Raw genomic sequence first — 26,264 nt, 5'->3', positions numbered from 1 at the left:
CTAGGCAAAGGCAGCTCAAGCATCTCATCCGACGTGAGTTCAAGTACAGATCACACACCAACCCAAGCCCAGAAGAATGTGGCTACCAGTGAAGGTAGGCATCTGGTCTTTATTATCTCTTGCCCTCTCTTCACAGTGCTGGCTATTTTTGGAAGACAAATAAAATGTGTGAGTCTGAGTTCTATTTTATGGAGTGGGAGCTTATGAGAGTCTTAAAAAATGAGAAAGCAAACGTTTTCCCAAGTGTCTTTTTTTGTTGTGCTGCTGTGGCTGTCTACTAAAGTTGTTTCAGTGGGATTTAAGTGTTTCAATTCTAAGGCAAATTCTGGTACTTTGTGAAATGATAACAAGTGGACTTTGATGAAGACTTTATGGTTTTACAGATCTCTTTTTTTCAGTATGGAAAATATTGATTGTAAAATTTTTGTGCTGAAGTTGAAAGTTGTGCAAGAACTTTCAGAATAGGCATGCTGGAAATCAGGATTGTGACAATGGGAAGATCGCAGTCATGTGATTTGTAGCCCTTGAACTAAAACCCAATTATTTGAGAGTAGGAAAACAGGCTTGTTTGACTATTTAGAGAACAGGTGAAAAGTTCTGCTTATCAGGGCAGAGATGGTCACATTAATATTCTTGGTGAAGAATCTGACTATAGATAGTTATAGTAAATGTTGGCACTCAACTACTTCCCAATAAATAGTTGAGATGCTTTTGAGTTATTGCTTACTTGTTTGAGTGTGAAAATACTTCTTTCCATGGTAGTTATTTACTGAAAAGTTGACCCCATCATGGAATTAGCTCCTTTTAATGTTAAACACAATTAAATGACTTCTTTTCTGCAGAGTACATTCTAAACTAACTGTCCAATGAAGGTATAGTGTTAAGACATCATTGCCATTTATAATGAAAGACTCTTTGGGAGGTGTCACCTAATTTTTACAATATTCAGAGCCTGCTTTCTTAAAGAATACAACATATTGTGGACATTTCCACTCTCTGTTTCAGAGACTGAATTTTTTCTGTTTATGGCATGGGGAAGCGTCCTCATGGCCTGATGTAGGTCATATAAGCTGTGTGACTACTCTTGATCTGCATTACAGTTCACGCATTAAATATGATGGTTTCCCTCCACTTTGTTTATCTTCTCTTTGGGTAATTCTTTCACTTGGTGTTTCAAGTAGCACAGAATTACCTTCTCTGGGTTAAGTATCTCCAGTGATGCATAAATAGCCTTTGTAACTGGATTATAGTCCCTTGTATTTAATGCCTCAGCATTGTCTTACCCACATTGTAAGGCAAAGAGATTGAGGTGTTCTCTGTGCAGTGAAGCAGCAGGTAGAAATCCAGTTTTAATTTTCTGCCTGTTAATTCAAATATGGGCATTAGATCATTCTTGAAATTCTGTTAAGATGATGTGCAAATCAGGTAAATTGATTCTAGACATTCAATTTTGAGGCTTTCATTCTTTGAAGCCATAGTGGAAGTCACTTCAAGTTAATGTATTTATGATCCGTTGTACTCAGAAATCTATGTTTTGTAAGATTATCACTTTTTATTCACCATTATTTTTACAATAACTCTTGCCACAGTCATTTCTCTAATTTGAGTGGCTATGAAAATAGAAATTTTAAAGAATGTTAAATAATCTCTCTTTGTTTCCTTATCTGGATATAAGTTCTCTTCATATTTTTTTTTCTTTTCAAAATGGAAAAAACATGAATATATGAGCTCTGTTGTAAGAGTTGGAGGAAGGGACTGTGGAACTTCATGAATTTAAAAAGTTTGCTTTTTATGCTTCAAAAAATACTCTATAGGGACTTAAAAATTTTTATTATATTTTGCCTTTTCCCTAAGAAGATTCCTTTGTGCAGGCCTAGCCAATGTTTTATACATTTTTGTCACAATGCATTCTCTATCATTCTGTGGATAAAATCAGGAGAGAAAAATTTGATGTTCATATGAAACAGAAGTTTTAGTAACTTAGCTAAATTAGTGTGAAATTTTTTCTAGCTCTTTTTTTTTTTTTTCTTTTTTCTTTTTTTTTTTTTTTTATATAATTTTATTTTTTTAATGGGGTGACATCAATAAATCAGGATACATATATTCAAAGATAACAAGTCCAGGTTATCTTGTCGTTCAATTATGTTGCATACCCACCACCCAAAGTCAGATTGTCCTCTGTCACCTTCTATCTTGTTTTCTTTGTGCCCCTCCCCACCCCCTATCCCTCTTCCATTCCCCCCTCCCCCCCCCCCGTAACCACCACACTCTTATAAATGTCTCTTAGTTTCACTATTATGTCCCACCTACGTATGGAATAATACAGTTCCTGTTTTTTTCTGATTTACTTATTTCGCTTCATATCATGTTATCAAGATCCCACCATTTTGCTGTAAATGATCTGATGTCATCATTTCTTATGGCTGAGTAGTATTCCATAGTGTATATGTGCCACATCTTCTTTATCCAGTCATCTATTGATGGGCTTTTTGGTTGTTTCCATGTCCTGGCCACTGTGAACAATGCTGCAATAAACATGGGGCTGCATGTGTCTTTACGTATCAATGTTTCTGAGTTTTTGGGATATATACCCAGTAGAGGGATTGCTGGGTCATAAGGTAGTTCAATTTTCAGTTTTTTGAGGAACCACCATACTTTCTTCCATAATGGTTGTACTACTTTACATTCCCACCAACAGTGTATGAGGGTTCCTTTTTCTCCACAGCCTCTCCAACATTTGCTGTTACCTGACTTGCTAATAACAGCTAATCGAACAGGTGTGAGGTGGTATCTCATTGCCGTTTTGATTTGCATTTCTCTAATAGCTAAAGAAGATGAGCATCTTTTCATATATCTGTTGGCCATTTGTATTTCTTCCTGGGAGAAGTGTCTATTCATATCCTCTTCCCATTTTTTTATTGGATTGTTTGTTTGTTTGTTGTTGAGTTTTATGAGTTCTTTGTATATTTTGGATATTAGGCCCTTATCTGAGCTGTCGTTTGAAAAAATCATTTCCCATTTAGTTGGCTTTCTGTTTATTTTGTTATCAGTTTCTCTTGCTGAGCAAAAACTTCTTAGTCTGATGTAGTCCCATTCATTAATTTTTGCCTTCACTTCTCTTGCCTGTGGAGTCAAATTCATAAAATGCTCTTTAAAACCCAGGTCCCTGAGTTGAGTACCTATGTCTTCTTCTATGTACTTAATTGTTTCAGGTCTTATGTTTAGATCTTTGATCCATTTTGAGTTAATTTTTGTACAGGGGGAGAGACTGTAGTCCAGTTTCATTCTTTTGCATGTGGCTTTCCAGTTTTCCCAGCACCATTTATTGAAGAGGCTTTCTTTTCTCCATTGCGTGTTGTTGGCCCCTTTATCAAAAATTATTTGACTATCTATATGTGGTTTTATTTCTGGACTTTCTATTCTGTTCCATTGGTCTGAGTGTCTATTTTTCTGCCAATACCATGCTGTTTTGATTGTCGTGGCCCTATAATAGAGTTTGAAGTCAGGTATTGAAATGCCCCCAGCTTCATTCTTTTTCTTTAGGATTGCTTTGGCTATTCGGGGTTTTTTATAGTTCCATATAAATCTGATGATTTTTTGCTCTATTTCTTTAAAAAATGTCATTGGAAGTTTGATGGGAATTGCATTAAATTTGTATATTGCTTTGGGTAATATAGCCATCGTGATTATATTTATTCTTCCTAGCCAAGAACAAGGTATATTCTTCCATCTCATTATATCTTTTTCGATTTCCCTTAACAATGGTTTATAGTTTTCATTATATAAGTCCTTTACATTCTTTGTTATGTTTATTCCTAAGTATTTTATTTTTTTTGTTGCAATCGTGAAGGGGATTGTTCTTTTGAGTTCCTTCTCAGTTGTTTCATTGTTGGCATATAGAAAGGCTATTGACTTCTGTATGTTAATTTTGTATCCTGCGACCTTACTGTATTGGCTTATTGTTTCTAGTAGTCTTTTTGTGGATTCTTTGGGGTTTTCGATGTATAGTATCATATCATCTGCAAAAAGTGATACCTTTACTTCTTCTTTTCCGATATGGATGCCTTTTATTTCTTTGTCTTGTCTGATTGCTCTGGCTAGAACCTCTAGTACCACATTAAATAAGAGTGGAGAGAGTGGACAACCCTGTCTTGTTCCTGATTTAAGGGGGAAAGCCTTCAGTTTAGTGCCATTTAATATGATGTTAGCTGATGGTTTATCATATATGGCCTTTATCATGTTGAGATATTTTCCTTCTATACCCATTTTGTTGAGAGTCTTAAACATAAAATTGTGTTGTATTTTATCGAAAGCCTTTTCTGCGTCTATTGATAAGACCATGTGGTTTTTGTTCTTTGTTTTGTTGATATGGTGTATTACATTAACCGTTTTACGTATGTTGAACCATCCTTGAGATTCTGGGATGAATCCCACTTGATCATGATGTATTATTTTTTTAATATGTTGTTGTATTCGATTTGCTAGTATTTTGTTTAGTATTTTAGCATCTGTATTCATTAGAGATATTGGTCTGTAGTTTTCTTTTTTTGTGCCATCCTTGCCTGGTTTTGGTATGAGGGTTATGTTGGCTTCGTAAAATGTGTTTGGAAGTATTGCTTCTTCTTCAATTTTTTGGAAGACTTTGAGTAGAATAGGAACCAAGTCTTCTTTGAATGTTTGATAAAATTCGCTGGTATAGCCGTCAGGGCCTGGACTTTTATTTTTGGGGAGGTTTTTAATGGTTTTTTCTATTTCTTCTCTACTGATAGGTCTGTTTAGGCTTTCTGCTTCTTCTTGACTCAGTCTAGGAAGGTTGTATTTTTCTAGGAATTTATCCATTTCTTCTAGGTTGTTGAATTTAGTGGCATAAAGTTTTTCATAGTATTCTACAATAATTCTTTGTATATCTACGGTGTCCGTGGTGATTTCTCCTCTTTCATTTTGGATTTTGTTTATATGAGTTCTTTCTCTTTTTTCCTTGGTAAGTCTTGCCAAGGGTTTGTCAATTTTGTTGATCTTTTCAAAGAACCAGCTCCTTGTTCTATTAATTTTTTCTATAGTTTTTCTGTTCTCTAATTCATTTATTTCTGCTCTGATTTTTATTATCTCCTTTCTTCGGCTGGTTTTGGGTTGTCTTTGTTCTTCTTTTTCTAGTTCCATAAGGTGGGAAGTTAAGTGGTTCACTTGGGCTCTCTCTTGTTTTTTCATATATGCCTGAAGTGATATGAACTTCCCTCTTATCACTGCTTTTGCTGCATCCCATAGATTCTGATATGTCGTATTGTCATTTTCATTAGTCTGTATATATCTTTTGATCTCTGCACTTATTTCTTCTTTGACCCATTCATTTTTTAAAAGTATGTTGTTTAGTTTCCACATTTTTGTGGGATTTTTTTCCTCTTTTTTGCAGTTGAATTCTAGTTTCAAGGCTTTATGATCAGAAAATATGCTTGGTACAACTTCAATTTTTCTGAATTTGCTGATGTTGTTTTTGTGGCCCAACATATGGTCAATTCTTGAGAATGATCCATGTACACTGGAGAAAAATGTATACTCAGTCACTTTGGGATGAAATGTCCTGTAGATGTCTATCATATCCAGGTGCTCTAGTGTTTTGTTTAAGGCCACTATGTCTTTGTTGATTCTCTGTTTGGATGACCGATCTAGAGCCGTCAGCGGTGTATTGAGGTCTCCAAGTATGATTGTGTTTTTGTCAGTTTTTGTTTTAAGATCAATAAGTAGCTGTCTTATATATTTTGGTGCTCCTTGGTTTGGTGCATATATATTAAGAATTGTTATGTCTTCTTGATTCAGTGTCCCCTTAGCCATTATGAAATGGCCATTTTTGTCTCTGAGTACTTTTCCTGTCTTGTAGTCAGCATTATCCGATATGAGTATTGCTACACCTGCTTTTTTTTGGATGTTATTTGCTTGGAGTATTGTTTTCCAGCCTTTCACTTTGAATTTGTTTTTATCCTTGTTACTTAGATGAGTTTCCTGTAGGCAGCATACAGTTGGATTTTCTTTTTTAATCCATTCTGCTACTCTGTGCCTTTTTATTGGTGAGTTTAATCCATTTACATTTAGTGTAATTATTGATACTTGTGGGTTCCCTATTGCCATTTTATATCTTGCTTTCTGTTAGTTTTGTGTCTTGTTTGATCCTTCTCTTTTGTTTTTCTATCTTTTGTTTTTATTTGGTTGTATTCCATACATCTTTCCACTGTTGCTATCTTTTTTATCTCATGTGCTTCTGTGGTGGTTTTTTCAATGGTGGTTACCTTTGAGTAATGAAAAGGGTCCCTACCCTGTTCATTATAGCGAACTATTTTGTGAGTACTTTTGCACTCCATCGTCCTTTGCTACTGTTAATCTCCATCTTCTCCCCCTCTTTCTTTTTGTTGTTGTCACAGTTTAAATTTGGTTTTATTGTGTTCTTCTTGGAGCTTTTACTTGTGGCTCTGTTTTTTTTTTTGTTCTTTGTATCTGATTGGAGAACCCCCTTTAGTAATTCCTGGAGTGGGGATTTTCTGATGATAAATTCCCTCATCTTTTCTGTATCTGTGAATGTTTTTATTTCTCCTTCATATTTGAAGGATAGCTTTGATGGGTATAGTATTCGTGGCTGAAAGTTCCTCTCTTTCAGGACTTTAAATATTGGGGTCCATTCTCTTCTAGCTTGTAGAGTTTCTGCTGAGAAATCTGATGATAATCTAATGGGCCTTCCTTTATATGTTGTATTCCTCTTTTCCCTGGCTGCCTTGAGAATTTTTTCTTTGCTGTTGGTTTGTGTCAATTACATTATGATGTGCCTTGGAGTAGGTTTGTTGGGGTTAAGAAAACTTGGAGTTCTGTTTGCTTCTTGAACTTGAGGCTTTAGTTCTTTCCACAGGCTTGGGAAGTTCTCATCTATTATTTGTTTGAGTATGTTCTCCATTCCATTTTCTCTCTCTTCTCCCTCTGATATACCTATTATTCTTATGTTATTCTTTTTGATGGAGTCAGATAATTCTTGTAGGGCTATCTCATTTTTTCTAATTTTTGAGTCTCTTTCTTCTTCTCTCTGTTGTGCCTCAAGTTGCTTGTCTTCTATTTCACTAATCCTCTCTTCTATCTGACCTTTATCTATTAGCTAAGCTTGTTACTTCGTTTTTCAGCTCGTGAATTGAGTTTTTCATCTCTGTTTGATTTGTTTTTATAGTTTCAATTTCCTTGGACATATATTCTTTGTGTTCATTGAGTTGTTTTCTGAGCTCCCTAAATAGCCTTTCTGTGTTTTCTTGTATATCTCGGAGGATTTTTAGGATTTCTATCTTGAATTCTCTGTCATTTAGCGCCAAGGTTTCCAATATATTAAATTTTTTCTCCATAGATTTTTTCTCATCTAGCTGTGTTACCTCTCTTTCTTTTGTATCCATGATATTCGATTTTCTCTTCCTTAATGGCATCTGATGGTGGTTTTGTTGATAGTATTAATGAGATTTAATAAAGAATAAAAAGTTTAAAAAAATAATAAAAAAAATCGAAAAAAGTTGTTTTTTTTTAAAAAAAAATTAATAATGAAATAAAGAAAAATAAAATAAAATAAAAATTAAAAAAAAAAAGGAATTATTCCCCCCCTCCTTTTTTCCTCTCCTCTCCTCTCCCCTCTTTCTTGATAAAATCTTGTGGTGGACTGTGAATTATAACAAACAATGCCTGTGATGGAGGCCTGAATTGGGGAAAAGTAATAAAGGGGCAAACAAAACAAAAAAAAAAAAAAAAAAAAGAAAAAAGAAGAAAAAAAAAAAAAAGAGCGTATGGACTCACAAAAAGCAAATAAGGAAAAAATTTGGGTCAAGAATAAAATGATTTGCTTTTAGGTGTTGGTTGTCTAAGAGTTATGATGAGAGGATTAAGAGGAAAACGGAAAAATGGGGGGACAAATTAAAAAATTACTATTGTATTTAGTGGAACAAGAACTAGATAATATGGAGAGCCAGGGATGGGAGCACTGCTAGTGAGTTAAAAAGGTGAAGTAAAAAACCCCCAGAATGCCACAAACATAAGTTTGAGTCCCAGATAAGATAATTTGTTTGTTATTGAGGTTTGAGTGAGAGGAGATGTAAAGGAGAAAGGAAGTAACTAATATAGAGTGAGAAAAGAAAGAGAGAGAGAGAGAAAAAAAAGAGGGAACCACTAAAAGAAGAAAAAAGAAAGGAGAGAGAGAGAGAGAGTTAAGGGTTTTGGAGTGCAACCCTCATAGAGAGAAAGGAAGAGAAGAGAAAAGATAATGGGAGATGTAACACTTATGGGTAGTGTAGTTCAAGGAGAGGAGAGAGTAAGACCGGTAGAGAGTTAATCGGCCAAATTGGAGGAGGAGAATAAAAAAAGTATCAAGAATGAAGATAAGAGAAACAAACGAACAAATATAATAAAATGAGATAGGTTATAAAGTCTGCAGATTATTCTTGATTTTGAGAGGTTATCTTCTTGCTTTTTCTTTTCTCTCCCTCTTCCTGGTCGGTGACTCTGTACCCCGGGTTTTGCCCCTTTGCCACGCTCAGGTGGAGGTTTGCAGTTGATAAGTCTCTATGGCAATGTCATGTATTGTGCTTTAGTCTCGTTGGCAGTCTAGGCTATTAGCTTTTATAGGCTCCGACAGTGAGAGAGTCCGTGTTCCTAGAGCCTTTCTCCTAGTCTTTCCTTCCTCAATTAGTAGCCTGATAATCCAGCTATGGGGTTGCTGCTGCCTCTGCCTGGATAGTAAGAGGCTCAAAGAGCTGGCAACTCCCCACTCTATTTCCACTCAGCGCAGGGCTCTGGGTAAGGCTCAGTCAGTCAGAGCTGCTAGCATAATCAGGCGGGCTTTCCGCCCACTCAAAGACCTCTGGCTCTGCCACTCTGTCCGGTAACACAAGCGGGTGCCCACTTCCGGGGCGCTTGGAGGAAACTCTCACTCACTGGCTGCGCGCGCAGACCAGGATATCCGGCCAGCAGTCTCACGCTCTGAGTGAAACCCCCAACCGCAGGGAAAAATTGCAGTGTTGGAATTGAGTCTCGCTCCGTCCCCGTGCGCGAATTTTGCAAGGCGCTGGGGCGGCCCGAGATTCTGCTTTGGCCCACACAAAGGCCCCTGACTCTGCTCCTCTATGCCATAACACGGGCGCGCACTGCCGAGGCACTCGGAGGAATCGCTCACTCCTTATCTGCGCGCGCAAACCAGGATATGAGGCCGGCCGCTTTCCCTCTGAGTGAAATACCCTCCGGCACGGAAAATCTCCACCGTTGGAATTAGTTCTCACTCCCTCCCGTGCGTGGCTTTCCCAGGGTGCTGGGGCTGCCCAGAGACTCTGCCCTCGGCCCACAGAAAGGCCTCTGACCCTGCCTCTCCGTGAGGCAACACGGGCACTGACTCCCGGGGCCTAGGAAGAAATCTCTCGCCCACTAACTGCGCACCGACCAGGAGACCGGGTAAAATGGCCGCGCCGCTTGTCTTTCTTTGTTTGGGTTTGGTGCGAGTGTTAGCTTGTATTGCCCGGGTTGCCACAGGATCAGATTTTCCTCGGCTTGGATCTCCGTGCCACAGCCTGGTTCGGCCGTTTGTTTCGCGGCCTGGATGTATTCACCCCCTTTGCCCGCCTCAGTTTCTATATTCACAGTTACCAGAGAAAGCCGCCCTGTTTAGGTTAGTGAGGAAGGCGGAGCATTTCTTACTCCCTATTTCCTTCGGGGTTTGGTTATATATTTAGCCAATTTTTCACTCAATCATACCTTTGGGTGTATTGCGAAGCATCTGGAAGCTCCAAGTATAGGTTTTTCTGTTTCTGGTTGAAGATCTTGTTGAGTTTTGGGGGAGATTTATCGGTATCGCTTCCTACCCCGCCATTACTCTGACGTCATCAGGGATTTCTCTTTTCTAGCTCTTAAGTGGAAGAACCCTATCCTTGTGAAAGATGGTTTTATATTTTTTGCATATCTGAAAAATTATAAAATAAAGTGTTGTTTTCCTGTTTGTTTGTATGCATCTTTTTTTTTCCTTTTATTTTTAATCAATGAAAATTCAAAAGTGTTAGTAAACTAGGTATGGGTATTAGTTATATTAAAATATAATTCAGGAATGTTGGCTGCATAACTGGTTTTATATTGTCAGCCTGGTTTTTAAAGATGGAAGGACAATAGCCAAGGCTAACTTCCTTAATGCCTAGATGAGAGAGTCCTGCTCGACCCCATGGGATGAGCAGTCAGGGTATCACAGCCTCCACAGAGCGAATTTATGTGATGGCTTGCATATTTTCTCCTACTGGAAAACAGCTATATGCAACAAGCTGTCAAAGAAACAGAAGCTGTACTTTGATTTCTTACATGTGTCACAGAGGAGCAAACTTAAAAATGCTTCTCTGACTCTCTCCCCACAGTTTTCTAGAACTATATTTAACCTTTGATGTTAAGAAAATACTGAGTGAGTGATATGCTTCCAGAAGCTATCAGTTCCTTGATTCTCTTATGACTTTTCTCTTCTGAATTCATTGATATCTTCAGGAAGCACAGGCAGGATTCTCAGTTTTAAGGTCTGAGAGATATTGATTTCTAACAATAGTATATATATGTATTGTGAAGGATAATATTTCATTTTCCTGCAGCCTTTGGAAACTGTGGTGGTACTTGCAATAGGTGAATTGGGAGCATTGTGCAGCAGTGTGGGACTTCTTCCTGATGGACTGAATGGTGTAGGTGATTGTTGTTATTGGTGTGTGTGTGTGTATGTGTGTGTGTGTGTGCGCGCGCTCATTTGTGTTCAAACTGGGCAAGATAGCTAATGGCACAGGCATTGTCTCTTACAAGGAAGCATGTAGGTAACCACTATGTGATATAGGCAGGCAGATGAGGACTGGGAGTTGAAGGATGGGATGGGCACTCATATAGCCTTCACATAACCTGGGATTGTGGTAGGAATGGAGATTAACTGTAAACAAACGTGGGTGTTTATTGAGGAGATGACAATGTTCTAGAGTTGGAGTGTGGTCAGTTTTGCTTCACTCAGTACATTTACTAAAAATTATTGAATTGTACACATGTGAAGGAGTGTTGGGGAGCTGCTGCTTCTCTAGGACCTTCAAACTTGTATAAAAATCATCAGAAACTATCCTCTGCAAATGCTGCCTCCAGACTCTGGGGTGAGGTCATGAGCAATGGTGAGAAGACCTGTGAAGAGGGTGAGTACAAAGTGCAGGGCTGCCTTCTGAAAGCTTCTTGGAGATGCTTTGATCTAGGAGCCGGACTAGCATGAGAGCTGTCATACGAGTCTCTGGATTAGTGTTTATTGCCTTGCATGTAGTACCTGGTCAGAGTTGTCTGATCATAGTATATATTCTCCAATGATATTCTGAAGACATGAGAGATGACATTTGACCCATAGGTTTTCCAAATGTTTTTTTTTTTTTTTTTTTTTTTTTTTTTTTTTTAGCTTTTTCTGGATAGCATTTAACCTCAGCTCAGATTTTTAGTATTCTGGCACCCAACTCTAATGGTCGAGCCATCGCATTTAATCACTGTAGTAAGTCTGTTTCTCTACTAAGGACTTGTGCCCCTGTTGTCTATCTCATATTTCCAATAATCCACTTGGGGTCATAAGGTCATCTTTTTTTTAAATTAGTTTTAATGCAGTTACATTAATGAATCAGGGTACATAGGTTCAGAGAAAACATCTCCAGGTTGTTTTGACATTTGATTATGTTGCAAACCCATCTCCCAAAGTCATATAGTCTTTCGTCACCTTCTAATTAGTTTTCTTTCTGCCCCTTGTCTCCCCACACCCCCTCCCTTCCATCCCCACCCCAGTAACCACCACACTTTTGTCCATGTCCCTGAGTCTCATTTTTATGTCCCATCTATGTATGGAATCATAGAGTTCTTAGTTCTTTCTGATTTACTTATTTCACTCAGTATAATGTTATCAAGGTCCATCCATGTTGTTGTAACGATCCAATGTCATCATTTCTTATGGCTGAGTAGTATTCCATAGAGTATATGTGCCACATCTTCTTTATCCAGTCATCTATTGAAGGGCTTTTTGGTCATTTCCATGTCTTGGCCACTATGACAACGCTGCAATGAACATGGGGCTGCATGTGTCTTTACGTAGCAATGTTTTTCAGTTTTGGGGGCATATACCCAGTAGAGGGATTGCTGGGTCATAAGGTAGTTCTATTTTTAATTTTTTGAGAAACCACCATACTTTCTTCCATAATGGTTGTACTACTTTATATTCCCACCAACAGTGGATGAGGGTTTCTTTTTCTCCACAGCCTCTGCAACACTTGTTATAACCTGTCTTATTGATAATAGCTAATCTAACAGGTATGAGATGGTATCTCCTTGTAGTTTTGATTTGCATTTCTCTAATAGCTAATGAAGATGAGCATCTTTTCATACATCTGTTGGTCATTTGTATTTCTTCCTGAGAGAAGTGTCTGTTCATGTCCTCTTCCCATTTTTTTATTGGATTGTTTGTTTATTTGTTGTTGAGTTTTATGATTTCTTTGTATATTTTGGATATTAAGCCCTTATCTGAGCTGTTGTTTGAAAATATCATCTCCGATTTAGTTGGCTGTCTGTTTGTTGTCAGTTTCTTTTGCTGTGCGAAAGCTTCTTAGTCTGATGTAGTCCCATTCATTTATCTTTGCCTTCACTTCCCTTGCTTTTGGAGTCAAATTCATAAATTTGACTTTGTAACCAAGGTCCATGAGTTTACTACCTATGTTTTCTTCTATGTAATTTGTTGTTTCAGATCTTATATTTATGTCTTTGATCCATTTTGAATTAATTTTCGTACAAGAGGACAAACCGTAGTCGAGTTTCATTATTTTAAATATGGCTTTCCAGTTTTCCCAGCACTATTTGTTGAAGAGGCATTCTTTTCTCCATTGTGTGTTGTTGGCCCATTTATCAAAAATTATTTGACCATATACATGTGGTTTTATTTCTGGGCTCTCTATTCTGTTCCATTGGTCTGAGTGTCTATTTTTCTGCCAATACCATGCTGTTTTGATTGTCATGGCTCTATAATATAATTTAAAGTCAGGTATTGTAATGCCCCCCAGCTTTGTTCTTTTTCCTTAGGATTGCTCTGGCCATTCGGGGTTTTTTATAGTTCCATATAAATCTGATGATTTTTTTGTTCCATTTCTATTTTTTTTTTTTTTTTTTTTTGTATTTTTCTGAAGCTGGAAACGGGGAGAGACAGTCAGACAGACTCCCGCATGTGCCCAACCAGGATCCACCCGGCACGCCCACCAGGGGCAACGCTCTGCCCACCAGGGGGCGATGCTCTGCCCCTCCGGGGCGTCGCTCTGCCGAGACCAGAGCCACTCTAGCGCCTGGGGCAGAGGCCAAGGAGCCATCCCCAGCGCCCGGGCCATCTTTGCTCCAATGGAGCCTTGGCTGCGGGAGGGGAAGAGAGAGACAGAGAGGAAGGAGGGGCGGGGGTAGAGAAGCAAATGGGCGCTTCTCCTATGTGCCCTGGCTGGGAATCGAACCCAGGTCCCCCGCACGCCAGGCCAACGCTCTACCGCTGAGCTAACCGGCCAGGGCTTGTTTCATTTCTTTAAAAAATGACATTAGAATTTTGATGGGAATCACATTAAATTTGTATATCGCTTTGGGTAATATAGTCATTTTGACTATATTTATTCTTCCTATTCAAGAACAAGGAATATTTTTCCATTTCATTGTATCTTTTTCTATTTCCCTTAACAGTGTTTTGTACTTTTTATTATATATGTCCTTTACATTCTTTGTTATGTTTATTCCTAGATATTTTATTTATTTTGTTGCAACCATGAAGGGGATTTTTTGTTTGTTTGTTTTCTGATGTTTCATTGTTGTCATATAGAAAGGCAACGGACTTCTGTTTATTAATTTTGTATCCTGCGACCATACTGTATTGATTTATTGTTTCTAGTGGTTTTTTTGTGGAGTCCTTGGGGTTTTCGATGTACAGGATCATATCATCTGCAAAAAGTGAAAATTTTACTTCTTCTTTCCCAATATGAATGTCTTTTATTTCTTTATCTTGTCTGATTGCTCTGGCTAGAACTTCCAGCACTACGTTGAATAAGAGTGGAGAGAGTGGACAGCCTTGTCTTGTTTCTGATTTTAGGGGAAAAGCCCTCAGTTTTATGACATTTAATATGATGTTAGCTGATGGTTTACCATAGATGGCCTTTATTATGTTGAGATATTTTTCTTCTATACCCATTTTGTTATGTGTTTTAAACATAAAATGATGTTGTATTTTATTGAATACCTTCTCTGCACCTTTTGATAAGATCATATGGTTTTTGTTGTTTGTTTTGTTGATATGGTGTATTACGTCAACCGTTTTACATATGTTGAACCATCCTTGTGATTATGGGATGAATCCCACTCGATCATGATGAATTATATTTTAATGTGTTGTTGTATTAGATTTGCTAGTATTTTGTTTAGTATTTTAGCATCAGTATTTATTAGAGATATTGGTCTGTAGTTTTCTTTTTTGTGTTGTCCTTGCCAGATTTTGGTATGAGGGTTATGTTGGCCTCATAAAATGTGTTTGGCAGTGTTGCTTCTTCTTTAATTTTTTGGAAGACTTTTAGTAGAATAGGAACCAAGTCTTCTTTGAATGTTTGATAGAATTCACTAGTATAGCCGTCTGGCCCTGGACTTTTGTTTTTGGGGAGGTTTTTATAGTTGTTTCTATTTCCTCCCTGCTTATGGGTCTGTTTAGGCTTTCTGCTTCTTCATGACTCAGTCTAGGAAGATTGTATTGTTCTAGGAATTTATCTACTTCTTCTATATTATAAAATTTGGTGACATAGTTTTTCATAGTATTCTACAATAATTCTTTGTATATCTATGATATCTTGGTGATTTCTCCTCTTTTGTTTTGGATTTTCTTTATATGAGTTCTTTCTCTTTTTTCCTTGGTAAGTCTTGCCAAGGGTTTGTCAATTTTGTTGATCTTTTTTGTTGTTGTTGTTGTTGATCTTTTCAAAGAACCAGATCCTTGTTTTATTAATTTTTTTCTATAGTTTTTTATTCTCTATTTTATTTCTGCTCTAATTTTTATTATTTCCTTTCTTCTGCTGGTTTTGGGTTGTCTTTGTTCTTCTTTTTCTAGTTCCTTAAGTTGTAAAGTTTGTGGTTTACTTGGGTTCTCTCTTTTTTGTTCATATAGGCCTGTAATGATATAAACTTCCCTGTTATTACTGCTTTTGCTGCATCCCAGAGATTCTGATATGTTGTATTGTTATTTTCGTTTGCCTCTATGTATCTTTTGATCTCTGCACTTATTTCTTTTTTGATTCACCCATTTTTAAAAAGTATGTTGTTTAGTTTCCACAGTTTTTTAAATTTGTTTACCTCTTTTTGCAGTTGAATTCTAGTGTCAAGGCTTTATGATCAGAAAATATGCCTGGTATAATTTCAATTTTTCTGAATTTGTTGATGTTAATTTTGTGGCCTAACATATGGTCAATTCTTGAGAATGTTCCATGTACACTAGAGAAAAATTTATACTCTGGCTCTTTGGGATGAAATGTCCTGTAGATGTCTATCATATCCAATTATTCTATTGTTTCATTTAAGGCCAATATTTCTTTATAGATTTTCTCTTTGGATGAACGATCTAGAGCCATCAGCAGTGTATTGAGGTATCCAAGTATTACTGTATTTTTGTTGGGAACTTTTTTTAAGTCAGTCAGTAGCTGTCTTATATATTTTGATGCTCCTTGGTTTGGTGCACATATATTAAAATATTATCTCTTCTTGATTCAATGTCCCCTTTATCATTTTGAAATGACCATTTTTGTCTCTGATTACTTTTGCTGTCTTGTAATCAGCATTATTAGATATGGGTATGGCTACACCTGCTTTTTTTTTTTTTGGATGTTATTTGCTTGGAGTATTGTTTTCCAACCTTTACCTTTGAATTTGTTTTTATCCTTGTAGCTTAGATGTGTTTCTTGTAGGCAGCATACAGTTGGATTTTCTTTTTTAATCCATTCTGCTACTCTTTGTCTTTTTATTGTTGAGTTCAATACATTTACGTTTAGTGTAATTATTGACATTTGAGAGTTTCGTATTGTCATTTTATATATTGCTTTCTGATAGTTTTGTATCTTGTTTGGTTCTTTTCTTTTCTTTTTCTATCATTTGTTTTTGTTTGGTTGTAATACATACTTCTTTTCTCTGTTACTTCTTTTTTCAAGCCATGTACTTCTGTGTTGGTTTTTTCAAGGGTGGTTACCATTAAGTAATGGAAAGCATACATATCAATTTCATTGTAGTACATTATCTCATGAATGCTTCTGCATTCCATCCTCCTTTGCTACTGTTAATCATTGTCCTCTCCCCTTTTTTATTTCTTTGTCGCAGATTAATCTTGTTTTTATTGTGATCTTGATGGAGCATTAACTTGTAGTTTTGTTTTGTTTTGTTCTTTATGTCTGGTCGGAAAACCCCGTTAGAATTTTCTGATGTGGGTGTATTCTGGTGATAAATTCCCTCATCTTTTCTGTATCTTGTGAATGTTTTATTTCTCCTTCATATTTGAAGTACAGCTTTGATGGGTATAGTATTCCTGGCTGGAAGTTTCTCTCTTTCAGAACTTTAAATATTTGGGTCCACTTTCTCCTAGCTTGTAGAGTTTCTGCTGAGAAATCTGTTGATAATCTAATGAGCCTTCCTTTATCTGTTGTATTCTTCTTTTTCCTGGCTGCCTTGAGGATTATTTCTTTGTCATTGGTTTGTGCCAATTTCATTATGATGTGCTTTGATGTATGTTTGTTATGGTTAAGATAACTCAGTGTTCTGTTTGTTTCTTGAATTCGAGGCTTTAGTTCTTTCCACAGGCTTGGGAAGTTCTCGAGTTCTCGTCTATTATTTGTTTCAATATGTTCTCCATTTCATTTTCTCTCTCTTCTCCTTCTGATATACCCATTATTCTTATGTTGCTCTTTCTGATGGAGTCAGATAATTCCTGTAGGGCTATCTCATGTTTTTAATTGGTAAGTCTCTCTCCTCTTCTCTCTGTATCACTGTAGTACCTCTAGTTGCCTGTCTTCAGTGTCACTAATTCTCTCCTCTGTGTGACCTGTTCTATTGGCTAAGCTTGTTACCTCGTTTTTCAGTTCATGAATTGAGTTTTTCATCTCTTTTTGATTCGTTTTCATAATTTCAATTTCCTGGTGAAGTATCCTTTCTGTTCATTAAATTGTTTTTTGAGCTCCCTAAATTGCCTTTCTGTGCTTTCTGTATATCCCTTAGTATTTTTAGGACTTAAATTTTAAATCCTCTGTCCTTTAACTCCAATTTTCTAAGCTATTGAAATTTTTTTCTATAGATTTTTTTCTCATCTATCTGAGCTACATCACTATCTTTTGTATCCATGATATTCGATTTCATTTTTTTAATGGCATTTGAGAGTGATATTGTTAATAACACTAGTAAGGGTTGATAAAAAAATTGTTTTCATGAAAATGCAGTGAAAAACAGAAAATTCTATTGTGCTAAGTGGATCAAAAATACGTTGAATGGAGGGCCTCTGTTGGGGAGGAGTGACAAAGAGGCAAAAAATGAGGCAAACCCCCACAAAATGCCACAAGGAAAATATTAGGATCAAAAATAAAATAATTTGTTTGTAAATGATGGTTGTAAGGTATTTTTCCCCACTGAGAAGGAAGGAACAGGCCAGAGCCACAGAGTGTGGAATATCAGATGGCTTTATTGAGTACAAAGCACGCATCCTGCCCGGCAAGGTTCCCTGGCCCCGAGGAAAGAAAGATGGAGGCCAGATGGAGGTCAGGGAAGTTGCATGGATTAAACCACGTGGGAGATATTTAAAGGGTCCCTCTAGGGAAGTGGAGCTACTATGACGTGGTGAAATTTCACTGGCTGGCAGACCATCGCTTCTTTCCAAATGGTTCCTGGGAAGCTTCTTTTTGGTGGGCTTGATTGTGGGCAGTTCCAGCCAAAGTGGGCAGGTCTGAGTTCCCCACATGACCATCCCCCATTATCCACTGACCTTACAATGGTCAATTGAGAGAAATAGTGTAAGAGAAAAGAAAAAAGAGAAAAAAAATACAGTGAAAAATGAAAATTTTATTGTATTATGTGGCACAAAAGTTATAGAATGAAGAGCCTGAGTTGGTGGAAATGCTAAAGAGATAAAAAGCGAAGTAAAAAGCACACAAAATGCCACAAAGAATAAATTTGAATCCAGAATAAAATAATTTGTTTGTGGGTGAGTTTCAAATGAGAGAAAAAGTGAAAGAGAAAAGAAGAAATAAAAAGAGAAAGAGAAAAAAATTGAGTTAAGTTTTTTGGAATGTAACACTCATAGAAAAAAAAAAGAATGAAAAATGTAACACCTATGGGTACTAACGTTCAAAATGAAAGGAAAAGAATAAAATGGAAAGAGGATAAAATGATCAAAGTGGGAGGAAAAAAATAAAAAATACAAGAAAAAAATGGAAAAAGTCATAAAGACTGTGGATTTTCCTGGTTTTAAGAAGATATCTTCTTTCTTTTTCTTTCTTCTCTCTCTTTTTGGTTGGTGGTGCTGTACCCCAGGTTCTGCCCCTGTGGCACTCTTAGGCAGAAATTTGCTGTTTTGTCACTATGGTAATGACATAAACTAGACTTCAGTCCTGTTGGTAGGTGGGGCTTGTTAGCGTGTGCAGCCTTCTACAATGAGAGAGTCTGTTTTCCTAGAGCCTCTTCCCAAATCTCTCCTTCCTGAACCATCAGCCTGGGGAACCAGCTGAGAAGTTGCCCCAGCCACTGCCTTGAAAGCAAGAGGCTCGAAGAGGTGCCAAATCCCCCCTCTATTCCCACTGAACAAAGGGTTCTGGGTAAGCTTTGCCAGCCAGAGCCGCCAGCATAATCAGGCAGGGCTGGGAGCCGACTGCCTTTCAGGTGTCTTTGTATGAGCATCTGGGTATGTCTAGTGTGCCTCAGCACTCCGCAGGTCTGCTCTCCACAGGCTGTCTGCAAGCTGCCTGCATGCCCTTCCCCCCACCACTTCCGCAGTTCTCTTCCCCTGCAGTGTGCTTTGTTAGACTTTATGGCTGGTGGAGGTGCCACACCCAGACAGGTCCAGGTGTAGGGAAGCTGGCTTTTATTTACTTCCCATGCACTGTTGTTTGGGAAGGTGCAGTTATTCAAAAACTCTGGTCACAGCCCATATAGAGGGTCACTACTGACATTCTCTGACCCAGCCCCTCCGTCCGAGTATGCAGGCACCCACGCCCGAAGAACCAGGTGGATCCACTTGCACACTGCCCACACTCGCCGACCAGGATACCAGGAGTAAACAAGGCAACTGCTCGCCCACCTCCGTCGGGGTCTGCCGCTGGCATTAGCTCCGCCTGGGCTGAGCCGTAGGCACACTCTCTCCTTGGCTTAAACGTCAGCCCTAGTCCAGGTTTTTCTGTGCCCCCAGCCTTCGCTTTCTCTCAGTTCCAAGTGAAAGCAGCCTTTGCTCAGATCAGTGAGGAAAGCAGAATACTCCATTCTCCATCTTATTTCCTTCAGAGTGGATTCTATATTCAGCCACCTTTTTGCCCAATCATACCTTTATTTGGTGTATGTGTATTTCAGATGCTCCTGAGATTATTTTTCTGTCTCTAGGTGTTGAATTTGTTGAAGTTTCAGGAAAATGTATTGGGAGCACTCCTCACTGTGCCATTTCTCTGACGTCACCAAGGCCATCTTAATTAGCATGGTGGGCACAAGTGGTGATACAATTTGGTTTTAATCCAAAAAGAAAATGATATCTTTGGCTTGATAATAGTGTTCTGGTGCAAAGTCTCATGCAAACATTTCGTGCATCTTAATTTTGTGACTCTAAAGCTGCATCCCTTTCAAGGAATCCACGGTCTGGAGTGCTTTCTCCGTGATAAGTGTCATAGGTTTTCTTCAATGCCCATTCTGTTTCTTGTGACAGTTTGAGTTTTTGGTATCCTGACACTGTAGGGGGTTTGAGTTAAAGTGTAGAAAGGTGGAAACTTTCCATTTTTTCTGAACAAAAACTGCATTCTAACGCCATATGCCACAGCATAATTTTTTCCAGTTGTGTCACTATTATTTTTTTTCCATTTTTTTCAGTCATCTTTATCTACATAGTGTTCTCTCTTGTACTGGAAAGAATGGGCTTTGCCCTTCAGCTATGAAAGTCATGTCTAGACCATGGTTTGGCTAGAGCACCCAGCAGCCAGCCTTGATCAGGAGCAGTTGGGTCGGGTTAGATCATGAAGACACTTACTAGAAATAATAAGCTAACCTTAGACTTCTTTCACAGAACTGGAGAGTATGTGGATGCGGCTTTAAGGTGGCATCCAACCACTCGGGCTTTTCTTCAGCTGGAGGAAAGTGAAACAGTTAGCTCAAAGGCCACCTGTGATTGGCTGATGATGAGTCAGCTTCATTCAGTTGCTCTTTAGACAGATTCAAGTTCAGATATTGAACTCAATGATAACACAATTTATAGGTGTGATGACTGTTTATAAATGCTTATTATCAAACAAGGCAACTATAGAATTAGAAAATTTTTATAGCTACAAAAGGCCTTGACAGTTTTCTGTTCTAATATATTCATTTTACAAAGGAGTAACTGTGGCTGCAGAGAAAGGAAAACATTTGCACCTGAAAAAATTGTCAAGCCGGAGTTTGTCACAGTAGTTGTTGGGTGAGAGCCGGTCAAATTACAAAAAAGTATAGCCTTTTAAAAAATGGTTCCCTTCTGAGAATAAAACTACCTAATGCCCTTTTGTACACCTTCTTTATAGCTGCCTATTTGAGTTGCTTGCGGAACTGAGGCAGGCTTCAGAAGAGTTTGAGAAAGATTGTTGCGCCCAAAGAGATCAGTAGCTCTAATGGGAGGAAAGGATCTGCTCCCAATGAAAAAAGGAACCTAACCTACTTCTGTAGATTAGCTTCTTAGCTGGAGATGGGAACCCTACTTTTAAGACAGCTCACAATTTAAAATAGCCATTCATTCCATAGATTCACTTAATAGTGCTTTGTGAAATTTCCCATTTAATTAATTCCCTGAAAGAAGTTCATTTTAAAATGTTCCATTTGAGCCATGTGAAATGAGTTGATTTATGACAAATCTGTGGTAATATTCTTTTCAGGAAAGCCAAAATCATCAGTTTATTTATATAGTCATGGGTTCTCATGTTTTCCATGCCCAAATTAGACTGATTCTAAATAGAGTTATTTTGAAAATGTTTGACCATCTTGCTTTGTTTTTATTCTCTTTGTCTTCCTTATGTTTTCTCCTTTATACCTCTTGAGTGTACTCCTCAAACAAAATTAAAGGAATCACTCAAGGAAATAAAAAATGATGCTTTTAACTCAAGGTGGATTCTGTTTTCCATAAAGCCTAACAAAATTCAACAAATGTTTTTAGGAACACATTATTTCAGGCTCTCACTAGTGCTTTCATGAGCATTATTACATTCAACTTTGTTTCATCCATTGTCACACTTCTCCTGAGAAGTAGATATAAAAGTTTCCATTTGGCAGATGAAAACAGGGAGACTCCTAAAGAACCAGGGTGGCCTAATGTCATATAAACTCAGTAAGTGGCAAAGATAGGCTATGAGCCGTGATTTCTGACTAAGATTAATTCTTAATGCTTGCCTTGTAAATAACATGCAAATCTACTGAGATTTTCATAATAAATATTTTTATAAGTTTGTATAAAAGTGTATCTCGAAAGTACTTAGAGAAGTTTCTTTTCAAATGCCAACTCATAATTGTGTCAAGATTGCCGATAGTATACCAGGCAACACTTTTGTGGTCTATGTATAGTCTAGAAGTTGACTTTAAATCCTTAAGTTATAGAAAGCAAAAGTCAATATTCTAAGCTGCCTTTTTATATTGGGAGTTAGTTTTCATGTTACCATAACTGTGCCCTTAACATACTACACTGAACAGACTTGGTGTTTGAAATTGATATTTAAGTTAATCATGATGTAGGATCTATCGTGTCTGTAAAATAAGAGTGCTGAATGGTTACATTGCATGTTTTTCCTTTAAAGCTGAGCCAGGGAATTATTCTTTAATTTGAAATGTGCACAAGTGGAAGATAGCAATGTCAGAGTAGGAGCCTTGGAAGACTGGAGTGTATCCGAAGCCATCTATTAGAATTGGATGACTCAACTTAAGACACAAGAGGAAACGGAGTGGAAACATGTAAAATAGGAAGAATAAAGAACTGGTGAAAGAAAATGACACTAAAGAAATATCTTTTAAAAGAGTTATACAGTAACACCTATACAACTTGAAAGTTTAGGTGGGGGGCCTTATGGGGAGGGGGAGGAGGGAGGGATGCTAAAATAGAACATGTAGTGCTTGGAGCTTTTACTCTGTGGTGAGGAAGGTGATGACTGATTATTATAAAGACTTGTTTTGCCTTTAAAATTAAAATTTAAACTTAACTGTCTCTGAACATTTCAAGATCCTTGAGGAAAGCTCTTGTGAAGCATTAGCTTTTAGAGCTTAATGTGTTTAGGTAATTAAATTAGCAATTCACTGCTTCGTGAGCAAGCTTCTTTTATGTTTAAACTCCTGCCTAATTGTGAGTTAGGTGACTTTTGAAAAATAGCACCAATTACATCTGGCGATTTGAGCTTGTTACAGATTAGTCTGACCAGTTTAATAAAGAAGTAAATTTTGTATCTGATGATTTTTTATGTTTATGCAGTTTATGCAGTGGAAAGCTTATCAGCTTGGTATCCACATAATTGTTACGTAAGCCTACAAATATACAATGAAATTCTAAATACTATCTCAGATTTAAGAGCTACGTTTAATTTCTTGGGGAATTATCTTCCAAAATGGATCATCCAAAATGGCAAAAATGTCATTTAATAGACTCAGAGGGAAATTAGGTTCCTGTGTCTGTGTGTGCTTAAAGACATCTTAAAGTACTACTTGAGATATCCAAAATATCTCAGTGTTTCTATGTAGAGTTGGGAGGGAGAAAAAAATAGACCTTTAATATTTTAATCTCATGGCAAAATTATTCTATGTTTATTTCTTTCACCTACATTTTGCTATTTGCAAAAAAGCACTCATAAATAGTTGATACATTCCAGGATAGGCATTCTGGTTCATCTAAGTACAACTAAGTGTATTTGTTATAAAAGCTAGGATTATTCCTAAAATATTTTATCAATAATTTCAGCAATTTAATTCAACAGGAATTAATTAAAGCATATAATCTAGGTTCAAATATATTTGAGGGGTACTAATAGGGTACATAATGTTGTCATTCATAAAAGGCATCTCAGAATAATCTCTACCTTCAGATGTGTTTTCTTTGAGAATTTTCAAAACTTATTTTGAGTTTACTTGAATGGATTTAAGTGGAACATCTACCCTGTAGTTTCTGAATCCTCATCCTTTCTTATTGTCTTAAAGAAGCATCCTTCACAATATTGCTGTTAGCTGTTTGGTTCCCTAAGGAATTTGATTTTATGGCAAAATGCACTGCTTCCAGAACCCTAGCAATTGTTAGGGAAAGGAACCACTTAGAAACAGTCAAACAGTAACTTGGGGTGATATGACATTGTGTCCCAATAAGTGATCCAGAGAAGTGCTGTTGGAGGAAAAGGGAGATGTTCCCAGGGTGGAGGAGTTGGGATAGGCATGGCCAGTCTGGTACTTGGCCTTTTGCTTTGAGAGTAGAAGGTAGAATGGCAGACGGGAAGATCTAGCATGGTGTATAAACTTGTGCAGAGTAGCAAAAAGTGGAGGCTTCTAATCATACCCTCTCCCCACTCCCGGAAGCACTGAATAGGTTCACAGGTACTTGGACATCCAGTTTTCACTAAAACATTTAGTTAACTGGCTGCACAGTCTCTGCACTAGGTTTTCAATGGATTGTGCCTCACTGGAGATGTCAGTGATGAACAGGCTATCACTCCATGACTCTCTGCACCTACCATCTTTCTCTGGGTCATTTGGAAAGCTTTAATGAATGAACAGACTGCTGAACTCATCCAAGTCAAAAGGGGAATGTGGACAGGGGGTTGTGTACTAACATTTAAGAATAAATATTCTGATACTGGAAATATTTGACCTTTATAGTCATGGACACAGACTGACCTTAAAAATCAGGTTAACATGTCTGTTTTCTTCCTCTTTGACTGGGAAATAAGTTCCTGAGGATAAACTAACTTCCTCAGGAAGTCCTCATTTCCCATGGCTGTATTTCTGATTAACAAATAATGAGAGAAAAGAACTTTAGTTGCAAAGGGCGTTCCTCTGCATTATATATGCTTACAAAACATAGAAAATCCACATTATGGAGGGAATACTGTACAAGTAATTTAAACATTATTTGTAATCATCAAGAGATGAGTGAAGAATTGTTGTAAGGAGAACAGTCTATGGAAAGCAGATAATAACACAATTAATTACAAGTGTAACTAGGAGAATTTCTATTATATATAACTGGGACTGCCTTTCAGGGTGGGCTGGGCCACCAGTACACTGAAGGACATTTGCTTTTCCAAATATTTGCATACATGAGTTTTCAGATGTGGGCTTTAGAAAAACAGATCTTTTCACAGTGGAAGGATTCTGAGCTGCAAAAGGAGACATGGGATAGATACCCAAGAGAGTAAAAGAGGAGACAGAGGGAAAGAAAGGATGATAGAGACAAGAAGATGTTCCGACATTGCGGGGAGTAGGGCTACCAAGGTGACATCTTCCTATGTCCCTGAAGAGCTTTAGTCAATCTTTTCTAAAATCAAAGTGCGTGATGGGAGTGGATTTGCTGTGGAAATCAGTGAAAGGCTGGATTTCAAGACTTCACTTGGCAGTGTTTTGTAATCACCGAACTTACAAAGCTACTACAAAAGACAGCTTCTGAAGAATCCATCAATTAATGCTACCTTACAATGCAATTAGCACAAATTTAAGTATTCTATTATGCTTATATTTTACTCCATATAACAGTACTTAATATAACATATTAACTTACATACTTATTTTAACTTTTCCCTTTTGAGTCTAGTTACAAACATATGATTTCAATTATCAATAATTATTCTCTTTCTGATGCTTGACTTTTCACAACTTCTTCTGTGGAAAACGTTTGTGTATCTCCTTTGTCCTTCCAGCATAGTTGCTGTAAAACAATCCTTGCTTTCTGGCCACAAAATAATGTTCCAGATCTACTCTTTCTCTCGCTCTCTATTTTTTTCCTGCCCAAAGCACATAATTTGTCACGCCCAAAGAATCTGGGCCCTTTTAGTCGGGAAATGTATTCAAGGTATAAATCTTGGAATAAGCAAAGGCTTCCTGCTGTTGTGGGCTCACTTTAGTGAAGTTATTGAGGTGGAGAAAATGTTATTTATTTGTAAGGTACCAGTATACATTTATATATATATATTACAAATTGCTGCAGTTTAGTTATGTTCCTATAGTATAAAGTTGTATTTGCCACTATGACTTTCTACTATTAAATAACAACAGAGAACTTTTGCTGGGCTTTCCCCATCAGATCTCCAGATATCCCCAGACACGCATTATCTGTAGCTGTGACAACTAATAGACTACAGTTCCACCAAGATATCCATGACATAAAAGGTTTGTGTATGATTTCTGTTGATGCCTCCATAGTGTCTTTTCTGCAATTACTTAAACTTCTTTGAGAAAAGAACTGTGTTTTATCCAGGTTTGTATACCCAGTGGCCTCCACAGTATTTGATATGTAATAGCCATTTGGTAACTGTTTATTGAATAAATGAATGGTTTCTTATGCAAGATTTTAAGAAGAAATAGCTCGCTTGAGTTTTCCAACTCTAGTTATAAAGACTGTGACCTTGGAAGCTTTGCAAAAACAAGGTAGCCTATGAGAGATATAGTTATTTTTCAGAAAAAAGAGATGCTATTACTGTACTTAGGGAAACCAGAGTTACATTATGGGACTATTTCCATCAATTTGTTATTAGTTGCCTTTTGTGTTAGGGGAACAAACAGCTTCTTTAAGTAAAAGTTACTTTGGAAGGAAGATGGAACAGAGGGCATTATAGTTTCTATGTTTTCATTGTTTTTAATGATTTTAAACCAAAAGAAGGCTTATTAAATTGTCTATAAATACTAGCTCTATAAATAACCATTTTCTCTCAGAATTTTTTTTAGATTATTAAATGAGATAAACTTAGAAATTTAGAATGCTAGGCCTACTTAGCCTCCCCATCTTAATTTTAAGGGCAAAGCAA

The 26,264-nt window shown here is 37.3% G+C and overlaps 1 protein-coding gene across 1 annotated transcript in view; it reads left to right on the top strand.

The window, feature by feature from the left end:
• FBXL7 (F-box and leucine rich repeat protein 7) overlaps nucleotides 1-26,264 on the top strand; it is a 400,496-nt gene that overhangs the window by 105,926 nt on the left and 268,306 nt on the right. The window contains exon 2 of the mRNA XM_066374238.1: nucleotides 5-94. Within this exon, the coding sequence (XP_066230335.1) occupies nucleotides 5-94 (90 nt within the window). The remainder of the gene's footprint in view (nucleotides 1-4; nucleotides 95-26,264) is intronic.

Source organism: Saccopteryx leptura, chromosome 1, assembly GCF_036850995.1.
Source record: "Saccopteryx leptura isolate mSacLep1 chromosome 1, mSacLep1_pri_phased_curated, whole genome shotgun sequence".
Lineage (NCBI taxonomy): Eukaryota > Metazoa > Chordata > Mammalia > Chiroptera > Emballonuridae > Saccopteryx > Saccopteryx leptura.
This window is presented reverse-complemented; position numbering and strand designations above follow the sequence as displayed.